At 48.2% G+C, this 13,209-nt stretch overlaps 1 protein-coding gene across 2 annotated transcripts in view; it reads right to left on the reverse strand.

Annotated features, from left to right (window-relative positions):
* The window catches only part of LOC139114138 (metal-response element-binding transcription factor 2-like), a 40,121-nt gene that overhangs the window by 18,593 nt on the left and 8,319 nt on the right, over nucleotides 1-13,209 (reverse strand). For both annotated transcript variants that reach the window (XM_070675681.1, XM_070675682.1), the window contains exons 3-5: nucleotides 3,629-3,710; nucleotides 2,811-2,906; nucleotides 43-292 (exon numbers count right to left, since the gene is read on the reverse strand). In XM_070675681.1, the coding sequence (XP_070531782.1) occupies nucleotides 43-292; nucleotides 2,811-2,906; nucleotides 3,629-3,710 (428 nt within the window). The remainder of the gene's footprint in view (nucleotides 1-42; nucleotides 293-2,810; nucleotides 2,907-3,628; nucleotides 3,711-13,209) is intronic.

Consider the following 13,209-nt stretch of genomic DNA (forward strand, 5'->3'; position numbering starts at 1 on the left):
GGATAGAAGTGAAGTGCAACAAAATATTTATAAAGTACTTACTCTCCCGGTCCACCACAGTAGCAGTAACACTGTTGCAAGTTGGTTCGGTGGCTAGAATCCCAGGTTAAAGAATTTCGTTTGTATGGCAGTGATTTCTTCATGTCTTGGAATGCTTTGGCGTTAGGACCTTTCTTGGATGCGCCACCTCTCTTGACTGACGTTGCGAATATGCACTGTCGGCAGTGCCATGGTATGTCCGGCTTCAGGACGTTCTCTTCTATTTCAGGTTTGTGACATTTCTGATGATAACCTGCAAACGTGGAGATGGACATTTGAGAATTTCCGCTACAACTTGCAATGGTTGTACGACATCACAAGGGATGGCTTTCAAGTTGGGGATTTTTTACTTCATCACTAGATGGCGCTCCTGTGCACTCTGTGACTGGTGTTGGTTTTTTTTTTTTTTGCTTTATACAGCAATGTATATGACATTGATTGACATCATATTGTCAGAATGATTGTTACCTTTTTCTTTCATCTGGAATTTGTTACGTGAATCAACTTGTTGATGGAAAAATTTCAGAAAATATTAAATAAAGTAACCAAAATCGTTATACAATCATTGTAGATGACATATAGTGTCTGATCTTATCATGCTTCTGCAACCTTGTAAATTATTCCTTTTTGAAAGTCTGCAAAACTATTCTCTCAGCAAGCAGAGTGAAGAATAGTCATAATGCCATCACAGCTGATAGAGGTATTTTAGACAGTAATTTTTACTGAGGACGCAAAATGTGGTATTCAGCCTAACATCAGTCACATGCACTCTAGTATGGAAGGGGGATTTCACCATCCTGCAGTAGCAGAAAATGAAGACTGCTTGTATATTTCATACATTTGCGCATTGTATGGAAATCTACAAAAAATTGAGGCAATATAGAGATAATTGTTTGATGAAACACACAGCCCAAGGAAGGGGAAGAGTCAACCTTGGCATTCCTCACTGTTTAACCCTTTGAACCCTAAGCTCCCCAGGGTAACCTGATGTATATCCTGACCCCCCCAGGGGCATTGTTTCCAAATATCATTTCTTTCTGAAATCATATTTGTGAGCCCTTATATATTTTTATTTGAAGGATAAGCATGAATAAATGATACATGAATGATAAAAACTGACGTAGCTTGTTACTTGCTTCATTTTACTGCCAGTATTGTACCTAGTGATGCCAATCATACCAGCAATCAGTTTCGCCATGTCCGATACACAACAACTCCTTGCAATACCTGCACCGATGCTTGTAAATTAGCATTTCCATTGATATTCTCAAGCCAAAAAATGCCTTTAGTTCAGTCAGGGGTTGTTTTTCGAATGATTTAGCATAGTAATTACTAGGCTTTTCTGCCCTCACACGATCAGCTTCGCGATTTGGCATGTTGACAAAAATTTCCCAAGTTCATCATCCCAAAATAAATTGAAATATTCAACCAGCTTGCTCTCCACATTTATTGAATCTGCTACATTTCTTGGACAAGGGGGATTATTTGGTGTAAACTGTCTTGGGTTGAAACCTGCTGTATCTCTATTCCAATCTACAGGGGGTAGGGGAAGGGGTTCTCTGTTGAGCTCAAGTACATCCCCTGCCTCTCCCACGTCCCCTGCCACGCCCCCTGCCATGCCTACGTCCCCTGCCACGACCATCTCCTATGCAGCGCCCTCTGCCGATAGGTGCTGGGTGTAAATTATCATCGTCTGAAGCAGCTGAATCAACGTGGGCGAAATCGCCGTTTACACTAGAAAGCTCACTGGAAAAATCACTATTGTGGCCATAATTGTTACCTTGCTCACTTCCCTCATCTCAACTCAACACTTCTTGCAGCACTTGTGCAGTTGTAACACGTCTATGAGGCATTTTCGAAGAGCTTTGTCTGATAAAGTAATTCACAGCGACGGTAACAATGGCGGCAATACGTCATCACAATGTTTGGATGCCAAAAACGTGTTGTAACAAGCTATTTGATTGGCTGTTAAATGGTTAGGCGCCACGGCCGGTATACCGGCCTTTAGGATATAAAGTCAAACTCAAATAGGCCGGTATACCGGCCTACAGGGTTCAAAGGGTTAATTTATCCTGTCACCCTATTTCTCTATTTAAAAGTACCTCCTATTGAATTCACAGGCAGATGTACCAAGGTCGAATGGTAAAATGACTGCAAAAGACACACCTGAAGAACCCTGGGCCTAGTCATCATTATAAAAACAATGGGGTATTCTTTGGGGTCATCCCATACATGCAGCTTTGCTAAGCAACAAGACCCCCTCAAGTTTATGGTCATTTGTAAAATTGCTCAGTCAGGAAACAGTCCTTCTTCAGTGTTTCCGAAAATAATGAACACACTCCCTTGGTACATGACACGGAAACGTCATTGGCAAATTGTGAATTCTCCCTAACGTGTAGCGCATACTACTATACAAAATAACAACAGTTGATTTTGGTCAGTTTTTAAAGTTTTGTCACTCTGTGTACCATTCATTTATAACATTTACAGCAAATTTACAGCAACAGGAATGTCCCTTGCTCTTTATTGTCAAATGGTAAATTTTGTGTCCACCAGTGTACTCAAGGATGGTTTTATATTGAATTCCGAATCTTCCACTAACAAGCCTTACTGAGATCAGCATGAAAGAAACAGAACAGTTTAATAGTTCTTTTGTCGAGAAATGAAAACATAAAGTGTTATGCAGCTGTGTAGTTGACAGTCATACATGTACTGTATGTGGTGTGGGGTTGAAGTTCAAAGCCCTGGTGGACGAATAAAATGACACTTACCAAGGTTACACCTGTCACATATGACAATTTCATTCGGAGAGTCTGAGGATCCATCTTGGCATATCGTGCACATGATATCTGAGCTGTAGTTGGGTCCTGCAATGGACACAGTCACAAATTCTTAATTAAAGGCAAAATAGATTTCTTAAATTTTTCACAGGCTGACAAATGAAGCCTATCAATGTCGCAGCACAATGGAATTTTGGGGGCAGTCCACAGCACTCTTCCAAGGTTCTCTGTGATTGGTCCATTTCTTTGCATTTTGATATGTTGGACCTATCTGACAACTTGTACAAAAGATGCACAAATCTTATAACAGATTGTCACAAGCACTGTGGATTAGAGTTATGAAAAATATCCATGTTTTTAAGATTTTGTGATTTTTTTATTAGAGAAGACACTCACATGAGTGCGGAATCTTACTGTCAAACTGCACGTGTCGCCATAAGTTTTGATGAGGGTATAAACACGGGCAAAACATTATTTATTTTGTTGTATCTGGACATTGCATGAGAGTGTATAGAATCTTACAGAACAAATGTTGGTTGATAATGTGGGCATAACACCAAAAGTGAAAACATTCTGCCATCTCACAATTAGTAATCTCTTGCTGGCTCATCCACCATTTCTTTATATTAAGTTCATTTGCAAAGGTAAAGGTTGAACCAAACTGTTTTTCTATTCTGAGAAAATAGGCAGACTGGCTGTTTCTTCAGAATTGCAGACCGCTGATGTACATTTGCAACCTGTGCAAACAAAAGTGGAGAATGTCTTGAGAAATTTGTGAATAAATTCTAGATAGAGTGTGATTATCTTACCAGTCTGTAAATCTTTGAAGAGGACCCAGTGTTCTGAGTTGTCTTCAAACACAACAAAGCATTTCTCATGCTCCTTGTCAACCTGTTGATAAGGTAATATAAATTTGGTTTTCTTTGAGAAATACATGTATGTACAGTAGTTCATTAAAGTATAGGTGTAACCCTCCTTATCTCTGGAGAGAAAATTGTACACAATTCTTTAACCCTTTTCCTGCCAAGTCGGTGAAAATCCGCTTGAAATTCGGTGTAGCTAGAATCTGAGCAGCCACGGCCGTTATCCTGCCAAGGCGGTGTATATCGGGCTACTTTTTGGTACCCCCTTTCCTGCCTAGTCGACGGAACTACGTGTAGCAAACCCTTGCTCGCGCTAGGGGTCGTTCGAGGACAGGTTTTGGGCGAGGAACGGCGTTTGCTCTCGAAATGGGTTCACAGAGAGTCCAACGACAGGGAAAGGTGCGGAAGCTACCCAGCCAGTCCCCCCCCGGTGGGGGACTGTTTTTTTTTTTTGGGACGAGTAGCGTACTTGGCAGGTTAGCACGTTGACGTATTCTAGCGGAGTTTGGGCTAACTTGGCTCTGAGGCACTACATAGATTGCGGCCGAAATTGACCGTCTCGGCAACGCTAATCTGTAAGGCAACGGCCTAAGACCGCCTCAGCTGGCGGTGCAATTTTTTGCCAATGGTGCGAGACGAAAATCACGGACTTGGTCCTGATTGACGGGAAGTGCGGACGGATTTGACGGACTCGGCTTGATTAGTCCCTGACATGGAACTGATCCTAACGGACTTGAGCGACATTTGTGAAGGGTAACCACCGCTTTTAACCGACTTGTTACCTCCTCGAAAAGACTACCCACTCAGATGTCGGACGTTGTCGGCTGCACTTGGCTCTAGACGTTCAAGCCGTGCAACGAAACACACCGCCTCAGCCTTGCCATTCACGAACATGGCCTCAAAATTTGATACCATTGTTCACCGACTTGGCGGCTGCGGTTAGGTGCGTGAACCATTGTTCACCGACTTGTTACGCCTATGTTGTCCCTGTGAAGTTCGGCTAACGGCCGAGTCTAACGGGAGTTGGCAGACCTGTGTTTGGTTTATACCGTAGTATGACCGACTCAGGTAGAGGTACCTGTCGGTATATTCCGAGTTTTACGCACTCGGGCGTCATGACGGGTCGTCATCACCGCTGATGACGTAGACGTGCTGGCCACGTTATTTGAAGGAGCCATGTTTGCCCAACGGACGAGGCCAAGACAGCTGTTGACAATTTTGGCATCCTTCATCTTTGACCGCCTTAGTTGGGTAAGCCGCTCGGCAGGCGACGGTTATGACCTAAACAAGCCGCTGAAGCACTGTTCGTTGCCGTACAAGAACAAGACGGCCAGTCCAATACTGCTTAATGGGCGATCTGTCGGGTTGGCTTGTCACCGACTTGGATGACAATACGCCCTGCGCAGGCGTACTTAGAAGGGACATGAGGTTAAAGATGCGGGTTTCCCACCCGTACTAAACATGGGCTTGGGCCAACGTCCTTGGGTGGCAGGTGCGCATGCCACGTACCCAGCTGGACGGAATGTCAAGTTGAGATGCTAATGACATTGACTATGTTATGCTAAGTGCTCGAGGGATTTGCATCGCAAATGAGTATTATTAGCATATCAAATGGTGCAGACAGGCAATTTACATGACGGGTAGGAATGTCAGCGCCGGTTGGTGGACTGATTGCCGTAGGTCCATTATAATAACAGGTGGATGCATATATTAACACCCCTGCGTCCAATCATGTCCAGGGCTTTGTTTCCCTGTGGCTTTAACCCTTTTCCTGCCAAGTCGGTGAAAATCCGCTTGAAATTCGGTGTAGCTAGAATCTGAGCAGCCACGGCCGTTATCCTGCCAAGGCGGTGGAAATCGGGCTACTTTTTGGTACCCCCTTTCCTGCCTAGTCGACGGAACTACGTGTAGCAAACCCTTGCTCGCGCTAGGGGTCGTTCGAGGACAGGTTTTGGGCGAGGAACGGCGTTTGCTCTCGAAATGGGTTCACAGAGAGTCCAACGACAGGGAAAGGTGCGGAAGCTACCCAGCCAGTCCCCCACCCCGGTGGGGGACTGGTTTTTTTTGGGGGGACGAGTAGCGTACTTGGCAGGTTAGCACGTTGACGTATTCTAGCGGAGTTTGGGGTAACTTGGCTCTGAGGCACTACATAGATTTCGGCCGAAATTGACCGTCTCGGCAACGCTAATCTGTAAGGCAACGGCCTAAGACCGCCTCAGCTGGCGGTGCAATTTTTTGCCAATGGTGCGAGACGAAAATCACGGACTTGGTCCTGATTGACGGGAAGTGCGGACGGATTTGACGGACTCGGCTTTCTCTAAGGCAACCGCCTAAGACCGCCTCAGCTGGCGGTGCAATTTTTTGCCAATGGTGCGAGACGAAAATCACGGACTTGGTCCTGATTGACGGGAAGTGCGGACGGATTTGACGGACTCGGCTTGATTAGTCCCTGACATGGAACTGATCCGAACGGACTTGACTGACATTTGTGAAGGGTAACCACCGCTTTTAACCGACTTGTTACCTTCTCGAAAAGACTACCCACTCAGATGTCGGACGTTGTCGGCTGCACTTGGCTCTAGACGTTCAAGCCGTGCAACGAAACACACCGCCTCAGCCTTGCCATTCAGGAACATGGCCTCAAAATTTGATACCATTGTTCACCGACTTGGCGGCTGCGGTTAGGTGCGTGAACCGTTGTTCACCGACTTGTTACGCCTATGTTGTCCCTGTGAAGTTCGGCTAACGGCCGAGTCTAACGGGAGTTGGCAGACCTGTGTTTGGTTTATACCGTAGTATGACCGACTCAGGTAGAGGTACCTGTCGGTATATTCCGAGTTTTACGCACTCGGGCGTCAATGACGGGTCGTCATCACCGCTGATGACGTAGACGTGCTGGCCACGTTATTTGAAGGAGCCATGTTTGCCCAACGGACGAGGCCGAGACAGCCGTTGACAATTTTGGCATCCTTCATCTTTGACCGCCTTAGTTGGGTAAGCCGCTCGGCAGGCGACGGTTATGACCTAAACAAGCCGCTGAAGCACTGTTCGTTGCCGTACAAGAACGAGACGGCCAGTCCATTACTGCTTAATGGGCGATCTGTCGGGTTGGCTTGTCACCGACTTGGATGACAATACGCCCTGCGCAGGCGTACTTAGAAGGGACATGAGTTAAAGATACGGGTTTCCCACCCGTACTAAACATGGGCTTGGGCCAACGTCCTTGGGTGGCAGGTGCGCATGCCACGTACCCAGCTGGACGGAATGTCAAGTTGAGATGCTAATGACATTGACTATGTTATGCTAAGTGCTCGAGGGATTTGCATCGCAAATGAGTATTATTAGCATATCAAATGGTGCGGACAGGCAATTTACATGACGGGTAGGAATGTCAGCGCCGGTTGGTGGACTGATTGCCGTAGGTCCATTATAATAACAGGTGGTTGCATATATTAACACCCCTGCGTCCAATCATGTCCAGGGCTTTGTTTCCCTGTGGCTTTAAAAGGGAGGGACCTGCTAGTGTGTCGACACTGTTCCAGACATGAGCTTGACGGACCGCAAAAGTTTTCTGAAGGCGAGCAGACGACTGAAGCTCAAAGATGCAGAGTCTCCGGGCGGTAGTGGTAGCGATCGTTGTGATGTCCCTAGTAAACGTTCTAAGAAGTCGGGCAAGAAACGCTCCCGTAAGGCGAAGCCATCTCCGGCTGAAAAACCCAGTGGTAAGCGTAAACGTAAGACCGATCGTTCTGCCGATGAGGATGATGACGGGTCACCGGTCGCCAGTGGTTCTCACCCGGCTGCTCCGGGAGAGACTACTTCACCTGCAGAGACTACATCTGCTCTTGTGGGAGATACTTCACCTGCACAGACTACGTCTGCTGCTGCTAGTGAGACAGTGAGTAACGAGACGGCTGATGCCATTGGTTCTCCCCCGGCTGCTCCGGGAGAGACACCACCTGTTGCGTGCACCATGAGCCCTCATCCTGCGTCAGGAGAGGTTCCTGTGCCCAGTGCGAAAGAGCTTGAGTCCTCGTCATCAGCAGAGGTGCCCAGCCCGCTCCTGCCATAGTTTCGTGTGCTGCGATGTCCCCGCCGAAAAAGATAGTGCGGAGGGTTCGTTATCAGGATAGCCCACCTGATTTTGAGCCAGATATGATCCTTGATGCCGCTACGGGCGAGTTCAGGCCCAGACGCCCAGACGACGGTGATATCACCGCTGAGTCCGACTCGGAGGTTGACGAGGATGCGGCAGAGGACAATGACTTTTATGACAGGCAGTATGTAGGTGAGGCAAGCTCTGACGACGATGATGACGTTGCTGCTGTGTTGGCGGAGGACGACACCCCTCCTGTCTGGCGTATGTCGGAGACTACCGATGCTAATATATTTGAGGAGACCGATTTTGACCATGAGAGAGGACCGACTTTCACCTTGCCCAGCCACTCCCGTGAGCTCGATTACTTTTTTCAGTTTATTCCAGCTACACTGATCAGATTGGCCAAGGACGAGACTAATAAATACGCCAAATTCCACCAGCGACATATCGCTAGGAAAATAGATAAATACTGGCGTAACGCTGACTACCGAGAGGTGCAGGCGTTCATTGGCGTCTTAGTCTGTATGGGTATCGACCGTAAATCATCAGTGGAGGATTATTGGTCTAGCGATCCCTTTCTGAGAAACCAGGGTATTTCTACTGTGATTACCCGCAGTCGCTTTCAGCAGCTTATGCGATACTTTCATCTGGCAGACCCAGAGAACGGATCCACGTCGTGATCCTGATGAGGCACGCCGCCGACGTCGGTGTCAGGAGGATCCCCTGTATAAAATCAATCCATGGATGGAGCCCATAGTTGACCGGTGCGTAAATAATTATAAGATGGGTAGAGAGATCTCCATCGACGAGGGCATGGTGCGATTTAAGGGCCGTTCTAAATTTAAGCAGAGATTACCGCATAAGCCTGATCGAGACGGTTTCAAGATATGGCAGCTGTGCGACTCCACCACTGCATACATAGCTAACTTTGCACCGTACCTAGGTGTGAAATATCGGGATCGGACTGATGGGAGACGGCAGGAGCGAGGTGTGGTGAAAAGAATTACGATGGAGCTGGTCCAGCCATTCTGTGGATATAATCACAGCCTATTCTGTGATAGCCTGTTTAGCACGGTCGTTACTGCTAGAGAGCTGATGGAGACCGGATCTACATGGTCGGGAGTTTTAACTGCTGTAATCGTCGCACCATGCCCCCTCAATTAATTCCGCCGGGTAAGAGGAAGCGCCTTCCTCTGTCTGTTGGGGATATGAAAGCCACGACCAGAACGGACTCTCGTCTTAACATCACTGCTTATCAGGATAGTAACGCTCAGGTGCTGATCTTGAATACGGTCTATCCACCCTTGGAGTGCGTGCCAGTGGGGGAGGGAGACGAGCGGCGACAAGTGCCTCTGTCGCTGTATAATTATCGCCGGTACATGGGAGGCGTCGACCGAGCCAACCAGAAGCGCAAGTACTTTCACACTGGGCGCAAGAACCACAGATGGTGGACATATCTGGCATGTTACCTGATTGATGTTGCCCTGGTAAATGCATATATATGCTTCAAGCATGTACACCCTGATAGTAAGCTGACCCATAAGATGTTTCATCTGCGTGTCGGGAAACAACTCATTGGCGGTTTATTGTGGGCGATCGCAGCCCAGTGTGAGAGAGGTCGAGGCCACTGTTTCTCTTGCCTCGTACATCAATCCACAAAATCAGCCGATGCACGTTGTCAGCCGTTTGGAGGGGCGGCAGAAATGCTGTAAAGTATGTAGCAGAGAGGGTAAGACCACTGCGAGCGGACGACTGTCTGAGACGTCCAAAGGATGTAGTCTGTGCGGGGTTCATCTTCACGAGGGCGAGTGTTTTGCGGCTTTTCATCATCGCATGATGCTACGAGGTAAGAGGAGCATTGGCGTGCAGACCTCTACTCACACAGCCCCGACGACACCCATCAGCAAGAGAACCCGACGTAAATAACGGACAGGGGACAGCTTCGCCTAACAGTGGCTTGACTGTATTCTTAACACGGACCATGATCACATTTTGAGCACGGTTGTGCCGTTTGTTTGTGCTTTACGATCCCGCTGATTGTAATTGAAACACGGATTATTTTGTACAATCCCCCGATTGTAATCTTTGTAACACGAACCATGCACTCGGACGTCGAGACAGACTCTGAGATTTATTATTCGGCATAATGTAAATTATTCCCGAATAAAATACTATCTATGGATCGCATATTTTCGTTTGTTTTGTTTAGACGGATTATTTTGTACAATTCCCCTATTATAATTTTTGAAACACGGATCTGCCACCCCGATTGTAATTTTCGAAACACGGACCATGCACTCGGACGTCGAGACAGACTCCGAGATTTATTGTTCGGCATAATGTAAATTATTCCCGAATAAAATACTATCTATGGATCGCATATTTTCGTTTGTTTTGTTTTTACCCCCACTTTCGTTTTTGGCAGATCCGTAAGGACGCTATAGTAATGGATGAACGTGCGTTGTATCACGTGGGAGGGGCACAGCCCAACGGAGGCTGTGCTCGTGCGACGTAGACGTTGTACCAACCATCTGTCGTTGGGGTTAGTGCATAGAGCAGTTGCACTGTCCAGAGCTAAGGTGGTACAAAACTGCACCTTAGTAACAACTGCACAACTAACCTGTTAGGAAACGGTAACACTAACGAGCTAAGTGTTCACTGAACTGGCCAAACTACGTACACGCCTTCCTTCAATGGCGGAACTATGTCGTTGCCACTACGTCAAAGCAGACTGCAATGTGCGACTCTTCCAAGTCGTTCAAAGTACGTGGCCAAGTGACACAACCCAGGGGAAACAGGACAGGTTTGAGGGTGCTGCCGCACCCATAGCACTAACCCCTGGGTCTTCTACTAACCCACGAGAGAGGTGACGTTTCCCGGTGTGGCCGTGCGTGCCGGCGAACGAGCTTTACTTCCGCGAAAGTAAGCTAGAAAAGGGCATAAAAGTGCACGTCCCCGGGGCAAACAACGCCCGTGACCTCGTCATTTTCTGGACACAACCTCATCAGCGGTTGCCCCTCTATACGGGCATGCAAAAATTTTTGAAGTCTAACACGTACATGGTCGGTAATCGTACCCCGAAAATGCGGTATTTTCCCGCCAAATGCCTGGCAGGAAAGCGTGCAGGAGAGCCTATCTTCTGTAGACACGGAAAATGGGGCCGGTTTTGACCGACTTGGCAGGATAACGGACAGGGGCGCTCGGCAGGAAAAGGGTTAAAAGGGAGGGACCTGCTAGTGTGTCGACACTGTTCCAGACATGAGCTTGACGGACCGCAAAAGTTTTCTGAAGGCGAGCAGACGACTGAAGCTCAAAGATGCAGAGTCTCCGGGCGGTAGTGGTAGCGATCGTTGTGATGTCCCTAGTAAACGTTCTAAGAAGTCGGGCAAGAAACCCTCCCGTAAGGCGAAGCTATCTCCGGCTGAAAAACCCAGTGGTAAGCGTAAACGTAAGACCGATCGTTCTGCCGATGAGGATGATGACGGGTCACCGGTCGCCAGTGGTTCTCACCCGGCTGCTCCGGGAGAGACTACTTCACCTGCAGAGACTACATCTGCTCTTGTGGGAGATACTGCTGCTGCTAGTGAGACAGTGAGTAACGAGTCGGCTGATGCCATTGGTTCTCCCCCGGCTGCTCCGGGAGAGACACCACCTGTTGCGTGCACCATGAGCCCTCATCCTGCGTCAGGAGAGGTTCCTGTGCCCAGTGCGAAAGAGCTTGAGTCCTCGTCATCAGCAGAGGCTGCCCAGCCCGCTCCTGCCATAGTTTCGTGTGCTGCGATGTCCCCGCCGAAAAAGATAGTGCGGAGGGTTCGTTATCAGGATAGCCCACCTGATTTTGAGCCAGATATGATCCTTGATGCCGCTACGGGCGAGTTCAGGCCCAGACGCCCAGACGACGGTGATATCACCGCTGAGTCCGACTCGGAGGTTGACGAGGATGCGGCAGAGGACAATGACTTTTATGACAGGCAGTATGTAGGTGAGGCAAGCTCTGACGACGATGATGACGTTGCTGCTGTGTTGGCGGAGGACGACACCCCTCCTGTCTGGCGTATGTCGGAGACTACCGATGCTAATATATTTGAGGAGACCGATTTTGACCATGAGAGAGGACCGACTTTCACCTTGCCCAGCCACTCCCGTGAGCTCGATTACTTTTTTAAGTTTATTCCAGCTACACTGATCAGATTGGCCAAGGACGAGACTAATAAATACGCCAAATTCCACCAGCGACATATCGCTAGGAAAATAGATAAATACTGGCGTAACGCTGACTACCGAGAGGTGCAGGCGTTCATTGGCGTCTTAGTCTGTATGGGTATCGACCGTAAATCATCAGTGGAGGATTATTGGTCTAGCGATCCCTTTCTGAGAAACCAGGGTATTTCTACTGTGATTACCCGCAGTCGCTTTCAGCAGCTTATGCGATACTTTCATCTGGCAGACCCAGAGAACGATCCACGTCGTGATCCTGATGAGGCACGCCGCCGACGTCGGTGTCAGGAGGATCCCCTTTATAAAATCAATCCATGGATGGAGCCCATAGTTGACCGGTGCGTAAATAATTATAAGATGGGTAGAGAGATCTCCATCGACGAGGGCATGGTGCGATTTAAGGGCCGTTCTAAATTTAAGCAGAGATTACCGCATAAGCCTGATCGAGACGGTTTCAAGATATGGCAGCTGTGTGACTCCACCACTGCATACATCGCTAACTTTGCACCGTACCTAGGTGTGAAATTTCGGGATCGGACTGATGGGAGACGGCAGGAGCGAGGTGTGGTGAAAAGAATTACGATGGAGCTGGTCCAGCCATTCTGTGGATATAATCACAGCCTATTCTGTGATAGCCTGTTTAGCACGGTCGTTACTGCTAGAGAGCTGATGGAGACCGGGATCTACATGGTCGGGAGTTTTAACCGCCGTAATCGTCCCACCATGCCCCCTCAATTAATTCCGCCGGGTGAGAGGAAGCGCCTTCCTCTGTCTGTTGGGGATATGAAAGCCACGACCAGAACGGACTCTCGTCTTAACATCACTGCTTATCAGGATAGTAACGCTCAGGTGCTGATCTTGAATACGGTCTATCCACCCTTGGAGTGCGTGCCAGTGGGGGAGGGAGACGAGCGGCGACAAGTGCCTCTGTCGCTGTATAATTATCGCTGGTACATGGGAGGCGTCGACCGAGCCAACCAGAAGCGCAAGTACTTTCACACTGGGCGCAAGAACCACAGATGGTGGACATATCTGGCATGTTACCTGATTGATGTTGCCCTGGTAAATGCATATATATGCTTCAAGCATGTACACCCTGATAGTAAGCTGACCCATAAGATGTTTCATCTGCGTGTCGGGAAACAACTCATTGGCGGTTATTGTGGGCGATCGCAGCCCTGTGTGAGAGAGGTCGAGGCCACCGTTTCTC

Source organism: Ptychodera flava, chromosome 16, assembly GCF_041260155.1.
Source record: "Ptychodera flava strain L36383 chromosome 16, AS_Pfla_20210202, whole genome shotgun sequence".
Classification (NCBI taxonomy): domain Eukaryota; kingdom Metazoa; phylum Hemichordata; class Enteropneusta; family Ptychoderidae; genus Ptychodera; species Ptychodera flava.